Consider the following 15845-nt stretch of genomic DNA (forward strand, 5'->3'; position numbering starts at 1 on the left):
TCCACCGATCGAAGCCCCTGATAACTGGCGTCAAACACGAGCTCCCCAGTTCCCACAGGTTTGGTCTGCTTCTTGAACTTGAGTAAAGCCAACGTGCTCGGATCGGTATCGATGGACTCCTCCACCCGCTTCTTATCCTTGGAATCGTCGTGCTTGTCCAGGCGCTGCATTTGCTTCCGGATAACAGCAGGCTTCCCAGCTTGAACAGCACTAGAAGGTAAATCCCGGTTGGAAATTGTCCCGTTAATGTTTGGTGCCAACGCCAAAGGCCGATTCGTTTAAACTCTGCACGGAATGGTGCTGTAAATCAACGCAAAAGTACATAGTAGAAAACGCTTACTTGTTTCTGCAAAGCTTTTCTCCTTTCTTTCGCTCTGTAAACAGCATTCTTGATCCCGTCCTTGTCCATCCAGCCCTCAAGCCATAGATCAGCCAGCTGGAAAAAAAAAATAAAAAAAAATTTCAAGAATATAGTAGGGTGGAGAAATTTGGACACAATAAACCTCCATATAGAGCTTGCGACTTTGAGTACTCATCAGTTCCCTGCAGAGGAATAACACTTAACACCTTCAAACGTTGCAATGCAAGTAAACCTAGGTACTGATCATAGAGTTCGCAGGTCCAGTCTTCTGTAGCTTGGTCCCATTTGTAGTTCTTTTCACCAACTCCTTGAACGTCGTTGGAGAATCCTTCTTCAGCCTGACAGTTTTTCAACAATTAATAACATTATTATACCTTTGCCTGTATCGATTGTACGCTTGAGCGAACAATTTCTGTCAAGTCACGCTTCATATGCGACAAACGATGTTCCTTTTCTTGCTTAGCGACTAAGCCATCTCCTTCAAATTTCTCTACAGATGTAAAGAAGAAAAACATCATTCTAGTAAACAACAGGGTGGAGAAAAGTACCAGTGTCTTCAACCGCATCAGATGACCAAGTATGCTCATCAAACAATCGATAAGCTCGTCAGGAACTTTTCCTTGCCTCGCCTACAAAAGCACAACGGACTCAGAATCGGTTCGTAAATATCTTTACTGCATACCGCAAGTCTAGCAACTTTCGCTATTTTGGCCTTTATTTCCCTTGGCAAACGCCTTACTTTTCCGGTGGCATTTGGCTCTAGAACATCTGGAATCGGACGCACTAGTACAAAGAGCCACGTTAGAAATCATCACAAAATATATAACTTCCTTACGCTGAGCAAGTCCAGCTTTTAGATCTTGAATGGCCCTTTCCAAAAGTGACATGAGGATCAACGCTCGAGTTTCCTAACGTTGAATTCTGCTAAACAAAAGTTAGAACACCAACTTAAATCTTTCAGACTTACTGCTGACGAAGAAACTTCGCAGACATCTGCACCTGAATATGGCTTCACAAACTTTGGCCGGCTCGGACTTACAACAGTGCTCTTCCTTAGAGCTACCTCATTTCTCTCGCTTTCGTTGGTGCGGGAGCTGTTCTTCATCAACCCTTTCAACGACACATTTCTTGATATGTAATTGGCTTCCCTGCAACTACTCCCGTCCCTTGAGAAAAATTAGTATTTGCCCAGCATATGCTGTGTACTTAGAAAAATACTTTTTTGATTTTTTAATATATTAAAAACTAAATTGGAATAGTATTAAAATAATAAATATTGTATTCCACTTTGATTGAGGGAATTATGCCTAGAAAGTGCTAGATGAATACAAAAATCAATTCTTGTAAACTTGATAATATAAATATTTAGAACAAAATATATTTCTAGGCATAAGTAAGAATAAATATTCATTAACAAAAATATAATATACAAATTATTCTTTGGAAATATGAATATATTTAGAGAAATACCTGACAAAGAAAAAAATAAAAATGATTTTTCTATTATTAGAAATATATTATATATAATTATTTTTTTCATTTTTTAGGTCCTAAAAAGTATACTAATACTCAAACCCTTCTCAGAAAATCAAGATCAATCTATGGTACACCCACATTTGATATAACATTACTTATTGTTAATTTTTATATGTTTTAATGATATTTAGATAAGCCATATGTACAGAATACTATTTTCTTATTATATTTGTAAATACTGTTAAAATTAAATATAAAAGTTAATTTTGACCTAAACTATTCAAATATTATAATACTTTATAAAACAGAATAAGTTTAGATAAAGGTGATTATTTTATTCATTAAGAAATAAAAATAATAATGTATATTTACTCAGCAACCTGTTAAACAGAATTTACATATTTGCCAGTTTTAAATTTTGATTTAGTGATGCCACCAAAGACATACATAATCTATCAGCTCGGGTTTTGGGATTGTAGATCACTTCGTTCCATTCACTGGCGAGCAAAGCACAAAAGACTAAATTGCAGACATTCACAAAGCCAACTAGCAAAGCAGCAGTACCACTCTTCGTTGAAATTATGTTGCCACTTTCCACTGCAATTGTAGCTCTTACTTTCGAATGCATCAAAAAGGCCACACATTTAGAAATTGTTAAAAGGCTGGCCATGGCGGGGAATTCTTGCACAAGGCTCCATAACAAAGTTGCTTCCAGATTCTTGCAGAGCCTTTGAGCATCAAGGAAAATCATGTGGTGGCCCTCATGAGAAAGGTATCTCACAATGGCATGGCAGACTTTTTAGTGTTGGCTGGTCCGATTGTATACCAAAATCCATACATATGGGTTGCCTCACCTCTCATTGCGACTCAGAAATTACACCCTCTTCCCACAGTACTTCTAGGCATCCGCGGATGAAATCAATCAGCCTTCCTCACCCATATGATGGCAAGGGATCAAGCATGGGCGAATCTTAAGGATCCTAGCGAAGAAATCCAGAAAAAAATCACTTTTTATCTTCCGTGCTAAAACTCTTCTCTTACCTTGGAGGCAAGGATTGTGGCGTCCTGTTCCAAGAAGAGAGTCATGTGGCTCGTGAGATTGATTTGGTGAGCTGATCATCATGCCTCCCAGCTTGCCAAAGCTGCCAATGTGATCAATTGCCTTCAATTGCCTTTTAGAACGCCTTGGTGTTAAGCATGATCCCGTTGCTCACTCCCCCAAAATCGGCAATGGAGAAAATGCGCGGCCACGCCATCAGTAGCCCTGGGACCAGCCTGCTCTCCACGCTGTTGCATCCCTGGATAGCTAGCAAGCAATCACCCAGCAGGAACAGTGATGGTGATGCATTCTTCACAATGCTTTCTTCACTCAACAGTTAACACTTTGCATGTGACACGTGTCATAGTGCCTTCCTCTCCCACCGAGAGCAAACTTCAGTTAAAACATGTGGTTAAAGAAGTAACCTTTTTACAGTTACCCTTGTGATTGGCTTAATCCAGCAACCCAAAAATTTTGGCAACTCCTTATTGTAATAAATTTCAGCAAAACGTGGTTAAAGAAATACCCCCATTGGACAGCTGCCATTGGCTGGATCCAGCAGCCTAGAAGGTTCAGCTATTATTATAGATAAATATAAATTGAACTTTGGCCATACCACGTGGAATGCATTTCAAACAAAGCTCAACCATACTATTATTATGTTCTCCTTTGGCGCCCATAGGATTTGAACCCAGGAGCTCAAGGAGAAGAACCTTGTCAAAGCTACACTCAAAGCTTTAACCGTTGTTTGTTATATCCACATTATCACTTTCATGATACCTCTGTTCTAGCTATTTGAACAGTCGAAACGTGGAAATTTGGAATCTCTCCGGCCGGGGGAGTCATTTAAAAGGTTTACTGTTTGAGACTTGGCCGCGCCCAGCTCTCGCAAAGGTAAGTATGTGCTCACTGCTTCCTCTCTGCTGCTCTAGAACAGAGCCCCCGGAGGCCGCCAGCAAACACGATGGTCACAACGAAGCTCTCATTGTTGGAGTGACCGGCATAGTTGGCAATAGCCTGGTCGAAGCTTTGCAGCGTCCCGACGCACCCGGAGCCCCGTGGAGAATCCGCGGCATCGCTCGCCGGCCCAGGCCCCGCTGGTTCGAGCACCCGGACGTCGACTATATCCAGTGTAACCTGCTGAATCTGTCCGAAGTCACACCCAAGCTCTCCAGCCTCGACGGAGTGACTCATGTATTCTGGGTTGCCTGGGAAAAGAAGAGCACCGAGGAGGAGAACTGCGAAGCCAATGGTTTCATGCTGCGATCTGTCCTCCAAACGCTGCTACCAGTTGCCAAGAAACTCAAGCACGTCTGCCTCCAAACCGGTGTCAAGCACTACCTGGGACCGTATTTTCACTTCGGCACCATCAAGCACTATCGGCCTCCATTCCGCGAGGACCTGCCCCAAGTCCCCGGCCTTCCAAACTTCTACTACACTCTGGAGGATATCTTGTTCGAGGCATGCTCGCCGTCGTCGGGCATAACGTGGTCCGTCCACCGGCCTAACATAATCTTCGGCTTTGCTCCTCGGAACCACGCCAACGTTCTTGGCAGCTTGGCCATATATGCTGCTATTTGCAAACACCAGAAGCTCAGCTTTAATTTTCCAGGAAACCGGCAGTCGTGGGAGACGCTTACGAACGTTTCGGATGCCGACCTTGTTGCGGAGCAGGAGCTGTGGGCTGCGACGAATCCAAGAGCCAAGAATGAGGCGTTTAACGTTGCCGACGGAGACTGCACGAGCTGGGAGAGGCTCTGGGCTGTCATGGCTCGGGAGTTCAAGCTTGAGTGTCCGGTGTACGATGGAAAGCCAGTCAGTCTCGATCAGCTTCTGAAGAATAAGAAAAACGTGTGGGAGCAGATCGTTGTCGAGAACGGCCTTCTCGAGACGGCAGTACAGGACGAGACGTGGTGGGCTGTCGATTTGTGCCTCAACTTCCCGTTCCAGGTAGTCAGCTGCATGAACAAGAGCAAAGAACACGGCTTCCTCAGTTACAGGAACAGTGAAAAGTCCGTAATCTACTGGATACGAAAGATGAAAGAGAAGAATATCTTACCAGACGACAAATTTTGGACCAGCTGAGTCGTTGCTCGTGCGGTTCGAATGCTCTGGCCCATCTAATAGCAATTACGTGCTTCCCTTCTCCACCCTTCCAAACTTTAAGAGAACAAAAAATCCGAAGAATCCAGCTGTCCTTCGCTATCTAACTTTCCAAATCCTGCTTATCTTACACCTGTAAGTGACGGATCAGGACGGTCTGTCTAGAAAGACCGACTCCACCGATCGAAGCCCCTGATAACTGGCGTCAAACACGAGCTCCTCAGTTCCCACAGGCTTGGTCTGCTTCTTGAACTTGAGAAAAGCCAACGTGCTCGGATCGGTATCGATGGACTCCTCCACCCGCTTCTTATCCTTGAAATCGTCGTGCTTGTCCAGGTACCCACGCTGCATTTGCTTCCGGATAACAGCAGACTTCCCAATTTCTAATATGAATAGATATTAGCATAGGGTGGAGAAATTTGGACACAACAAACCTCCATATAGAGCTTGCGACTTTGAGTACCTCTATTTTCATCAGTTCCCTACAGAAGAATAACACTTAACACTTCAAACGTTGCAATAGCAAGTAAACCTCAAGGTACTGATCATAGAGTTTGCAGATCCAGTCTTCTGTAGCTTGGTCCCCTTTGTAGTTCTTTTCACCAACTCCTTGAACGTCGTTGGAGAATCCTTCTTCAGCCTGACAGTTTTCCAACAATTAATGAACCCATTTAACATTATTGTACCTTTGCCTGTATCGATTGTACCCTTGAGCGAACAATTTCTGTCAAGCACGCTTCATATGCGACAAACGATGTTCCTTTTCGTGCTTAGCGACTAAAGCCCATTTCGACCATCTCCTTCAAATTTCTCTACAGATGTAAAGAAATAAAACATCATTCTAGTAAACAACAGGGTGGAGAAAAGTACCTTAAGTGTCTTCAAGTGCATCAGATGACCAAGTATGCTCATCAAACAATCGATAAGCTCGTCAGGAACTTTTTCTTGCCTCGCCTACAAAAGCACAACGGACTCAGAATCGGTTCGTAAATATCTTTACTGCATACCGCAAGTCTAGCAACTTTCGCTATTTTGGCCTTTATTTCCCTTGGCAAACGCCTTACTTTTCCGGTGGCATTTGGCTCTAGAACATCTGGAATCCGACGCACTAGTACAAAGAGCCACGTTAGAAATCACCACAAAATATATAACTTTCTTATGCTCCAGGTTTTAGATCTTGAATGGCCCTTTCCAACAGTGACACTTTCGCTGTCGAGCGTTTTTGGGGATGAACGCTCGAGTTTCCTAACGTTGAATTCTGCTAAACAAAAGTTAGAACACCAACTTAAATCTTTCAGACTTACTGCTGACGAAGAAACTTTGCAGGCATCTGCACCCGAATATGGCTTCACAAACTTTGGCCGGCTTGGACTTCCAACAGTGCTCTTCTTTAGAGCTACCTCATTTCTCTCGCTTTCCTTGGTGTGGGAGCTGTTCTTCATCAACCCTTTCAACGACACATTTCTTGATATGTAATTGGCTTCCCTGCAACTACTCCTATCCCTTGAGAAAAACTAGTATTTGCCCATCATATGCTATGTAATTAGTAAAATATTGTTTTGATTTTTTAATATATTAAAAACTAAATTGCAATAGTATCAAAATAAAAAATATTATATTCCACTTTGATTAAGGGAATTATGCCTAGAAAGTGCTAAATGAATACAAAAATCAATTCTTGTAAACTTGATAATATAAATATTTAGAACAAAATATATTTCTAGGCATAAGTAAGAATAAATATTCATTAACAAAAATATAATACACAGATTATTCTTTGAAAATATGAATATATTTAGAGAAATACCTGACAAAGAGAAAAGTAAAAATGATTTTTCTATTATTAAAAATATATTATATATAAATTTTGTTTTTTTCATTTTTTGGGTCCTAGCAAGTATGCTAACACTCAAACCTTTCGTAAAAAATCAAAGTCAGTCGATGGTACATTTCAGAAGGGGATCTCATGAATTAATTTCCTTTCGCTTATATGGGTTTAACACCCACTGCAAGACATTAATTAATTATATATTTTATTTAGAATATAAAATAATAAGTTTTTAGAAACATTAATATATTACTACCCAAATCCAATCAAAAAATAATTATTTGTAAATATATATGTTATAGAAACTATAAATTCAAATCTTATATTCCATAGTATTATGTACTAATAAACTATATTTGCAGTTAGTAAAAATATTTTAAAATATTACTATATAATCAAATATTGCATACATTATCGTAGTTTTGTTGATAATGAGTTAGATTGTAAATAGCTAAGGCTATATATAAAAAATATAATATATACTTTTATTTTTAAAGTTGTTTAATGTTTTTGTATTAACACTTAAAACTTTCATGGTTTTACACATTCATAAAACTAAGTCAACCCATATTTGATATACCATTACCTGTTGTTGAGTTTTATATGTTTTAATGATATTTAGACAGGCCATCTGTACAGAATATAATTTTCTTATTATATTTGTAAATACTGTTAAATTACATTATTAAAGTTAATTTTGACATAAACTATTCAAATATTATAATACTTTATAAAACATAATAACTTTAGATAAAGTTGATTTGTGAGTGCTTGGAATATAAAAAGGGAATACAGAAAATGTGCATATCAATTAGCCTAAAAACCCTAGCTTATATACAAGAGCGAGTGGTTCAAATTGAAACCAATCCGACGGTTACTAAAATCCTATTATACATATAGCATCGTAGTTGTACACTTGGCCCTCATAGATTATTTTATTCATTAAGCATTAAAAATAAAGTTATTCACATAAAGTATATTTACTCTGCAACCTGTTAAAAAGAATTTAAATTTTTGCCAGTTTTGGATTTTGATCTAGTGATGCCACCAAAGACATATATAATCTATCAACTCAACGAAAAGCCACACATTCAAAAATCGTTGAAAGGCTAGCCATGGCAGGGAATTCTTGCGCAAGGCTCCATAATAGAGTTGCTTCTGGATTTTCACAGAGCCTTTGAGCATCAAGGAAAATTATGTGGCAGCCTTCCTAAGAAAGGTATCTCACAACGGCATGGTGGACTTTCTAGTGCCGGCTGGTCCGATTGTATACCGAAATCCATACATATGGGTTGCCTCGCCTCTCATCGCGACTCAGAAATTACACCCTCTTCCCATGATACTTCTAGGCATCTGCGGATGAAATAGATCAGCCTTCCTCGCCCATACGATGGCAAGGGATCGAGCATGGGCCAATCTTAAGGATCCTAGCAAAGAAATCCAGAAAAAAATCACTTTTTATCTTCTGTGCTAGAACTCTTCTCTTACCTTGGAGGCAAGGATTGTGGCGAGTCATGTGGCTCGTGAGATTGATCCGGTCAGCCGATAGTTGCACCTCCCAGCTTGCCTCGCCTTCTGGAATGCCTTGGTGTTAAGCATGATCTTGTCACTCACTCCCCCAAAATCGGCAATGGAGAAAACACACGGCCGCACCATTGGTAGCCCTGCTTTCCACGCTGTTGCATCCCTGGATAGCCGGCAAGCAATCACCCAGCAGGAACAACAATGGTGATGCATTCTTCATGGTGCTTTCTTCGCTTGATGGTCAACACTTTGCATGTGACATGTGTTGCAGTGCCTTCCTCTCCCGCCCCACGAGGTTTGGTTGCCTTCTATTGGCCAGGAGCAAACATCAGCACGATTATTCGCAAACACATGGTTAAAGAAATAACCCCCCCATTAGACGTTTGCAATTAGCTGAATGCCACAGCCCAGAAAATTCAGCAACTCCTCCTTATTGTGATAAATTTCAGCAAGACATGGTTCCCATCAGACAGCTGCCATTGGCTGGATCCAGCAAACCAAAAACTTTCTAATTGTACCAACCACTTACAAAAGCACCCAAAACTTTATAGTGGGTGACAAACCAGCTATATTTAAAATCTACTTCCCTGTTGAAGCTCAACTGGAAAATTTAATTTGCGAGAAAGGACAAACCAAAACTCTTAGTTAAAAGAAGATTCACATTGTTACTCCTCTTCTTCTTCGTCTCCATCGCCACCCCCTGCAGCCTTCTTAGACGCGGCCTTCGTGTTCTTCCTCTTGACACGCCCTGGACCGCCGCCGCCAAACGGGCTTGTCAGTGCGAAATCGATGTGCTTCTGAGATTCCACACGAACCAGAAACGATGGAACATTCACCATTTGCTTCCCGACCCTGAGAAGAACTTCTCGTCAGATAGATCACAGGAGAAGATCCCAAAAGCTAACGAGGAAGTAAGGAAAAGAAGCAAACGCCAACCAAAAACTAAAGGTAAAGAAGTAGTCAAAGGAAGCAAAGAGAAGAAGATAGATCACAGGAAGAGATCCCAAAAGCAAACGAAAAACCAAAAGAGAGAAGAACCGAAGAGAGAATGGACCTGATGTGCCTTTGCCTGACGAGAACGCGAGCGTGATGGATCGACTTGGCCATGCCCGCCTTGAAGACCAGAGTTTGCAGCCGGCGCTCAAGGAAGTTCTCCACAGTGAGAGCCAGGACGTAATCGAGCTTGTTCTGCCCCTCCTCGAGCAGCCCATAGCGATGCATCCGCCGCAGCAGCGCCTCTCCCTCAAAGATCCGGCGTGGGTTCTTCTCGTCCAGCGTGAGCAAGTGTCGCGACGCATTGCGGATCCGGCTCAAGACATACTGGACGCGCCACAGCTCTCGCTTGTTCCGGAGCCCATACTCGCCCACCAGCTTGAGCTCCGCGTCCAGGCGCTCCTTTTCGAATGGCCGCCGCGGCTTCTTGAAAGTTTTCCCATCTGCGACACCACCAAATCCATGATCCCGGCGACTGCAAGCGCGAATCGAGACTTACAGTTGCGGTAGACGCAGACATGGACCATTGCTGATCGATCCTCCTCCTCGCCCCCTCCGCCGCGCGCAAGAACCCTAAAGCCTGCTCAAAACCCTAGAAGGGATCTAGGGCTTTGACGTGGCATTTCCCCAGGTGGCTTGGCGCCTCCTCAAAGCACGAAGACCGGGCGGCGAGCAATCGATCGCGATCGAGCGGGGAGAGCTAGGGCGGGGATCGTCCCGGTGGGTTGGAGCTTGCGGCGTCGCAAATCCCTGCTCTCCGAGTGAGCCGTTCTTGGCCTTGGCGATCCGGTAAATATTTTGTGATCTTCCACGCTGGGCGCTGCTGGTGTCATTGCGCGATCGATCGCTCGAGCTCCCTCCAATATCCATCGATCGCAGAGAGAGGGAGCAGCAAGAGAAAGAAGTAGTGTCTACGATGATGGGGCACTCCAACGATCCTCGCGATTCACCAATGCCCGACATAGACATGATCGTTCCCTCGTCTCCAACGCACAGCCAGAAATCCACGTTTGGTCCACAAGTGAGAATATCTTTCTAGTTCTTGTGGCTTCTAGAGATTTTTACTTTGGATTTTCTACCAGGTTCTTTCGCACAGGCTCACTGGACCATTCACTCTCTTTGGAACTTCCGATCGCGTGAACATGGAGAAGGTTTCCTCCTTACTTGGTGTGACTATCTTTTCTTTCTAACTTTCGGCGTTTCGACAGATATACATTGACAAGGAACTCAATAAGTTGATTCCGGGGAACAACAGTCCAGGTAGAGCTTCTAGTTTTTCCTAGCTCGGTCTTTCTTTTCTTATGAAAACTCAAGCTTCTAAACAGGACCAATCTACAATTCTCTCTCGTCTATCGGCAAGCAAGTCGAATCTATCAATGGCAATGCACCGTGCTTGACTTTTGGACGGGATAAGCGGTGGAAGGTATTACGAATCAAGTTCTTTCCTGTGAAGGCTCCGCTACAAACTAACACGCAGGTTCCTACAGGGAAGGCGCTCTACAGGCGTTCCTGGTCCTGGAGCCTATGAGGACAAAGTCACGGCATTTGGAAATCAGGTGTGTTTGCAAGTGTGGAGTTCACCATTGAAACTGTCGAGTCTTTTTTGTTTTCATTTGCAGTGTGTATCGTCCAAGCAGTCACCAGAGAAGACTGACTTTGGAAAGGCTACGAGGGAGCAGACGTATAAGATTGAAGAGAAGGTATACCGAGATGTTTCTTCTAAGCGGCTGTTCTGAGGCTGGTTGTGCATGCACAGGCGAGATTTATCTCTCCAGGTCCAGTGAGATGTGACGAAAGATCCTCCATTGGCAGCCAGATCCATTCTGCAAACTCCACAGCCCCAAAGTTTCGATTTGGCCATGAGAGACGCTTTAGAGTACGTCTCCTCGGAAGTAAAAACAAAGAAAGAAGATGGGAATGGGGGAGAATGCAGACTCAGGTGATCAACAAGTTATCGTTGTGTGTGTTCTTCTTCAGGAGGGGCCTATTTCAGAAGGTTCGACTCCTGGAGCTGGACGCTATGATTGCCTCAGTTCGGTAGGCAAGCAGCACGAGTCCAAGAAGGGGAACTCGCCGTCCTACTCGATTGGAATTGCAACCAGGCAGAACCGAGAGAAGGTTCGCAAAGCTTCCTCTCTTTTGTATCTTTCTTTCTTTGTCTTATATTCCTGCATCCTGCATTGTCATGTGGACTAGCCACTCTGATTAGGATGGAGCTCATCTTCACTCGTGCTTGTGCGCAGGTTTTCCTGTCCAAAGAACACGATAAGTCACATTTTGGCGAGAATTCTCCTGGGCCAGCTGGGAACTACAGAGTACGATCGTCACTGGTACGTAGTGCTGGGTGTTCCTTTCTTGTTTTATATCTATCTTCTTTTCGCAGGGTCACCAGCCAAACTCAAGAAACTCATCCGCCTCGGCATTTAAGTTTGGATCAGAGCAGCGTTTTAAACCATACTCGGACGATCGTCCAGGCCCGGGTGCCTACGACACATGATTCGCGGCTTAGCTCAGCGGGTGAGAAAAACTTTTGTTTTTGCTTGTTTCGTTCTTGTGGGTGGTGGGAGGGAGCCTATCTGCTGACGAGAGGTATCGCAAAATTTATATTTCACTATAAAAAGCTATTTTGTCCATTTGATGGCTTACAAACTTTTCACAGCAAACTCACCCGTGCCCGATCTCGGATGTCCCGAACGACTTCTCACCGAAGAAACTTTGGATCTTCACAAGAATACGTTTCCGGCCTTCGTTGGCAAACCGCACCACAAGCTCCAGTGCCGTCATCACTACGTTCGTTCTCGTGGAGCAGTGATGACCAAAGTAAGCTCAACAGCACTAAGGTAAACTCGTGCTGTTCTACCGAGAGCTTTCAGGAGACGGCCACCATGCACGGGTTCCTGCTGCTCGCTCGCTGTTCGCTCGCCAACGTTGAGAGGCCAGCCTCGATCAACACCGACGCCAGCCCCGCCACTCCAGCTGGCTTGATCTTCCGGGAGCTGCCGACCGCAGGAGGCTTCCACTCGGTCGCCACTGCCGTGATCTCGTTACCACCTCGGCCTCTTCGAGACGGTAGCAACGATGAACTTCCAGGTTCCGTGAACTTCTTATTCGATTGTTGGAGCTCACTGACAGTGTTGGCGGTGATGGTGATCGCAGTAGCCGTGGACGTAGAAGTATCGTTTCTTTCCACCATTAGGAGCTCCACCTCGTTGGTGAAGCGCGAGTGCCATCTCGAGCCCCGCAACAGTGCCGTGTTGAGGAGCTCTCTCTTCTCATCGCTCGTCTCGTGGCGAGGCGGGGACTCGTTGGTGGTTCTCTTGTAGGCCGAGAGCCACTTCGCTCTCATGTACTCGGGCTTCCTCCACGGCGGCAGCGGCATTCCTCGCTTCTTGAGCGACTCCTTCACTCCATTGCACATCAAGTTTACGATCTGCTGGAGCCTCTCGGCGCCGCCGACGAAGATCGCTGGCAGCTCGTGGACGATGGCGGTGTAGCGATCCGTGGGACGGGCGATCTCGAACTGGCCCCGGAAATCTATGTCGACGATCAGTCTCTCGAGTTTTCCATCGCTTCTCTCGATCAAAACATCAATGTATTCGTAGTCACCTGGGAAACACGAAAACAAAATCGATGAGTTCCTTGACGATCGAGAATGGAAAGTGGTGGAGGGAAACTCACCGCCTGGAAATCCACCACCGTGATCCCAGCGAGACTTGCAAATGGCGGCGTTGTGGCCAGCGGATCGCAAGGACCTTAGCGTGGCTCGCTTAGCGCATCCACTGGCGCAATCCATTCCCTCGTTGCAAATCTCAATAGCTTTGTTCTTCACAACGGTAACCGCCGCCGTAACGTCTGAAAGGAGAGCCAGCTCTTCTTCGCTGGAGCATGCTGTGAATCCCTGCAAGGAAGAACAAGCATTACGATCCATCGATCAGCCCGTCCAGAAGGAAAGAAAACTCCGAAAGCGATGACACACCTTGAGGTAATCCAGGACCTCTCCGCCGAGATCGCTGCCGCGCTCATCGCCCTTGGAGGAGCACGGATTCTTGCTCCTACATTTGCCGAATGCTGCTTCTTCCATGAATTCGTCCACCATCGCTGCCAGGCACACGGAGCTGGGCTCGTGCTCGCTGCCGCTGCTCTGGTAGATCTTGCCATGATCACCGCCGCTGTCGCTCGACGCCACCTCCTTGGCCCGGACCTCCGCGACCGGATTGTTGGCTCGCGAGACCAGGTGGAAGGCCGAGACTACCGTCGCCGGGTTGATCGCCACGGCCGCCTTCTTTGCTTGAGATGTCTGAGCCGACATCGCAAAATCCTCTCTTGGCTGCTCCATCTTGCGCGCCATGCTGGATCCCACATTCTGGTACGCCAGCATCGCAGTCATATCGATCGAACCGAAAATCCCAAAATCAAACTGGGCAAGAAAGGAGAGGAGCGCAAAGGGAAATAAAATAAGCCGCGGTCGATCTGGTCAATACTATGCTCCTAGAATGGGGATTGATCGCGCCGGATCCTCATCTCCGCGAGGAATCCGTCCCCCAATGTCACAAACCCTAGCTCTCTATCTCTGTCTATATCTCTCTCTCTTCCTCGCTCCCGGGCGAAGAACATATAAACGAGGAAGAAAATTTCCTCTCGCCCACTGTCGGATCTTCTTTCTTCACGATGAAGTCATTTCGAAGCGCACACACGGGGAGAGAGGAGCGAGAAATTGGCCAGGTACGGAAACACGTCAGCAGATATTCGCATCCATCCGCCACGGATATCCGTGCCACGTCGGGGCCTACCACGGCAAATTTTCGTCCACGTCCAATGAACTTAGCCGCCACCTCGGAAAGCTCTGCTGACGGGGATCTATCCGACATGAGCGGGCGGCTTCTTGGCGCCGCGTCGCCACGTGTCGGAATCTGCCCGGCACCAACCGTCTTATGCCGGTGTGCCCGCTCGAGCCACCGAAACGTGTCCCCTGCTGGCCGCCAGTGAAGCGAGATCCGGGCCGTCGATCGCCAGACTCCACGGCCAGTGTCGACATCCTCGACATCTCAAATCTCAATCAGGCCACGTGGTAGTTGAGAGCCTTATCCATTTGTGATTTTATAGAAACCGAGAATTATGAAGGGCAAGTTGTTGTAACGGTTCAGTGCTAATCAACCTTAATAATTCGTAATGCTGGTGAAAAGCTAGGACCTGCATACATTGAGGACGAATCTGGTCAAGAATTGTTTTCCTTACATTGAACATAGTCATATGTCTATACTATAATTATTTTAAAGTAGTTAAACATAGATTAAACATCAAAGAACTCTAAAGAATGTATACTGTAGAAATGTACAACATTTTAGACCATAGAATTTAAATATTTCACAATCTACAGTTGTTTAAATTATATAATCTAGAATATAGCTCTTTAGAATATATGGCTTCTATGGTCTTAAGCCAGGAGTAGTGTATTTAGTAATACTATATACATTTTTTAAAGCTCATTAAAATTTAAAATGTTAGAATGATATTTGGCAATTTAGCAAACAAATATTTAATATAGTTTTATATTCTAGAGGTTTGATTAGATATATACATACATTTACATATTTAAATGTAATTAGGTTTATTATATATGTACAGTCTAGAATATTTACTCTCTCTCTCTCTATTAGAAAAGATTGTTTTAATTATCAATTAATTTCTTAATGGAAATCAGTCATTTTTAATATACAACTGAATATAAATATTTAAACCATTGTAAATTAAAGAAAGAGAGTTGAAAATACTTTATATAAATAATTTATAAAATAAACTATAAGACTATAGGTACTATAGGTACTTTCTCATGAACCCTTTAGCTATAATAAATATTTATATTTTATATTTACAAATTAATTACATTTTTAATTATCTTTATACTTATGTTTCAATTATATTTTATTATTTATTATTAATATTGTTCTTAACTATTTATTGGAATATGTTTATATTCATATTTTGTAGTTAGAAATGAATACTTATATATACAAATATATATATACCTATTTAGATAATACACTAATTTTAATACCATAATATATAAGCCATCTATTTGAGACTAAATATGGTCCATTCTTGAATATAAACAGATATCTAGACCCTAATTAATATACCTATTCCTATATCTTAAACACTCACATTGTGTAAGCAATTAAGAAAAATAGTTTTAAAGATAATTTATTAGAGTTTAAATATAGAACACTAATATTTTATAAGAAATAAAAAATAATGGTTTAAAAGATAAATATAAAGGGAAAAGGCCCATGAATAAAAACACACCCCTTTTCAATTGGTTAAAGGTCTTTTTACAATAATTAAAGGTTTTGACATACTTCTTGAATTTATATAATATCAAGTTAGAGTTTATATATTCTCTTGATAACTTTTTTTATTGATGTTTTTGTTTTAATTATTGAGTTATGTGTTGAGGAGGTTAAGGGGTGTGAATCCTTTATTTATTCTATGATGGCTGAAGTTTTTTGAAATATAAGGTTCTT

The 15845-nt window shown here is 43.3% G+C and overlaps 4 protein-coding genes and 1 long non-coding RNA gene across 5 annotated transcripts; 2 read left to right on the plus strand and 3 right to left on the minus strand.

The window, feature by feature from the left end:
* Window positions 1-345: 345 nt before the first annotated feature.
* LOC9663163 lies at window positions 346-5539 on the minus strand. Its single transcript, XR_002992650.1, has 3 exons — window positions 5512-5539; window positions 5414-5461; window positions 346-436 (listed from the first exon to the last, which is right to left on the minus strand). It is a non-coding gene; the product is annotated as an uncharacterized LOC9663163 (long non-coding RNA).
* LOC9663164 (3-oxo-Delta(4,5)-steroid 5-beta-reductase) lies at window positions 3708-5344 on the plus strand. The gene has a single exon (XM_002960138.2). It carries the CDS (start codon window positions 3777-3779, stop codon window positions 4959-4961), a length of 1185 nt encoding a protein of 394 aa, XP_002960184.1. The 5' UTR covers window positions 3708-3776; the 3' UTR covers window positions 4962-5344.
* A 3336-nt stretch (window positions 5540-8875) lies between the features above and the next one.
* Window positions 8876-9940, minus strand: LOC9633585 (40S ribosomal protein S9-1). The gene is made up of 3 exons (XM_002960806.2): window positions 9824-9940; window positions 9386-9767; window positions 8876-9183 (listed from the first exon to the last, which is right to left on the minus strand). The coding sequence occupies exons 1-3, from the start codon at window positions 9849-9851 to the stop codon at window positions 8997-8999; spliced, it is 597 nt and encodes a 198-aa protein (XP_002960852.1). The 5' UTR covers window positions 9852-9940; the 3' UTR covers window positions 8876-8996.
* A 50-nt stretch (window positions 9941-9990) lies between these two features.
* Window positions 9991-11434, plus strand: LOC9663165. Its single transcript, XM_024672086.1, has 7 exons — window positions 9991-10345; window positions 10407-10475; window positions 10533-10584; window positions 10650-10747; window positions 10812-10880; window positions 10944-11024; window positions 11081-11434. Exons 1-7 carry the CDS (start codon window positions 10241-10243, stop codon window positions 11363-11365), a joined length of 759 nt encoding a protein of 252 aa, XP_024527854.1. The 5' UTR covers window positions 9991-10240; the 3' UTR covers window positions 11366-11434.
* Window positions 11435-11916: 482 nt separating this feature from the next.
* On the minus strand, window positions 11917-14015 carry LOC9633586. Its single transcript, XM_002960807.2, has 3 exons — window positions 13301-14015; window positions 13003-13222; window positions 11917-12930 (listed from the first exon to the last, which is right to left on the minus strand). Exons 1-3 carry the CDS (start codon window positions 13709-13711, stop codon window positions 12194-12196), a joined length of 1368 nt encoding a protein of 455 aa, XP_002960853.1. The 5' UTR covers window positions 13712-14015; the 3' UTR covers window positions 11917-12193.
* Window positions 14016-15845: the final 1830 nt, after the last annotated feature.

The sequence above is a fragment of the Selaginella moellendorffii genome, unplaced genomic scaffold, assembly GCF_000143415.4.
Source record: "Selaginella moellendorffii unplaced genomic scaffold, v1.0 SELMOscaffold_0, whole genome shotgun sequence".
NCBI lineage: Eukaryota > Viridiplantae > Streptophyta > Lycopodiopsida > Selaginellales > Selaginellaceae > Selaginella > Selaginella moellendorffii.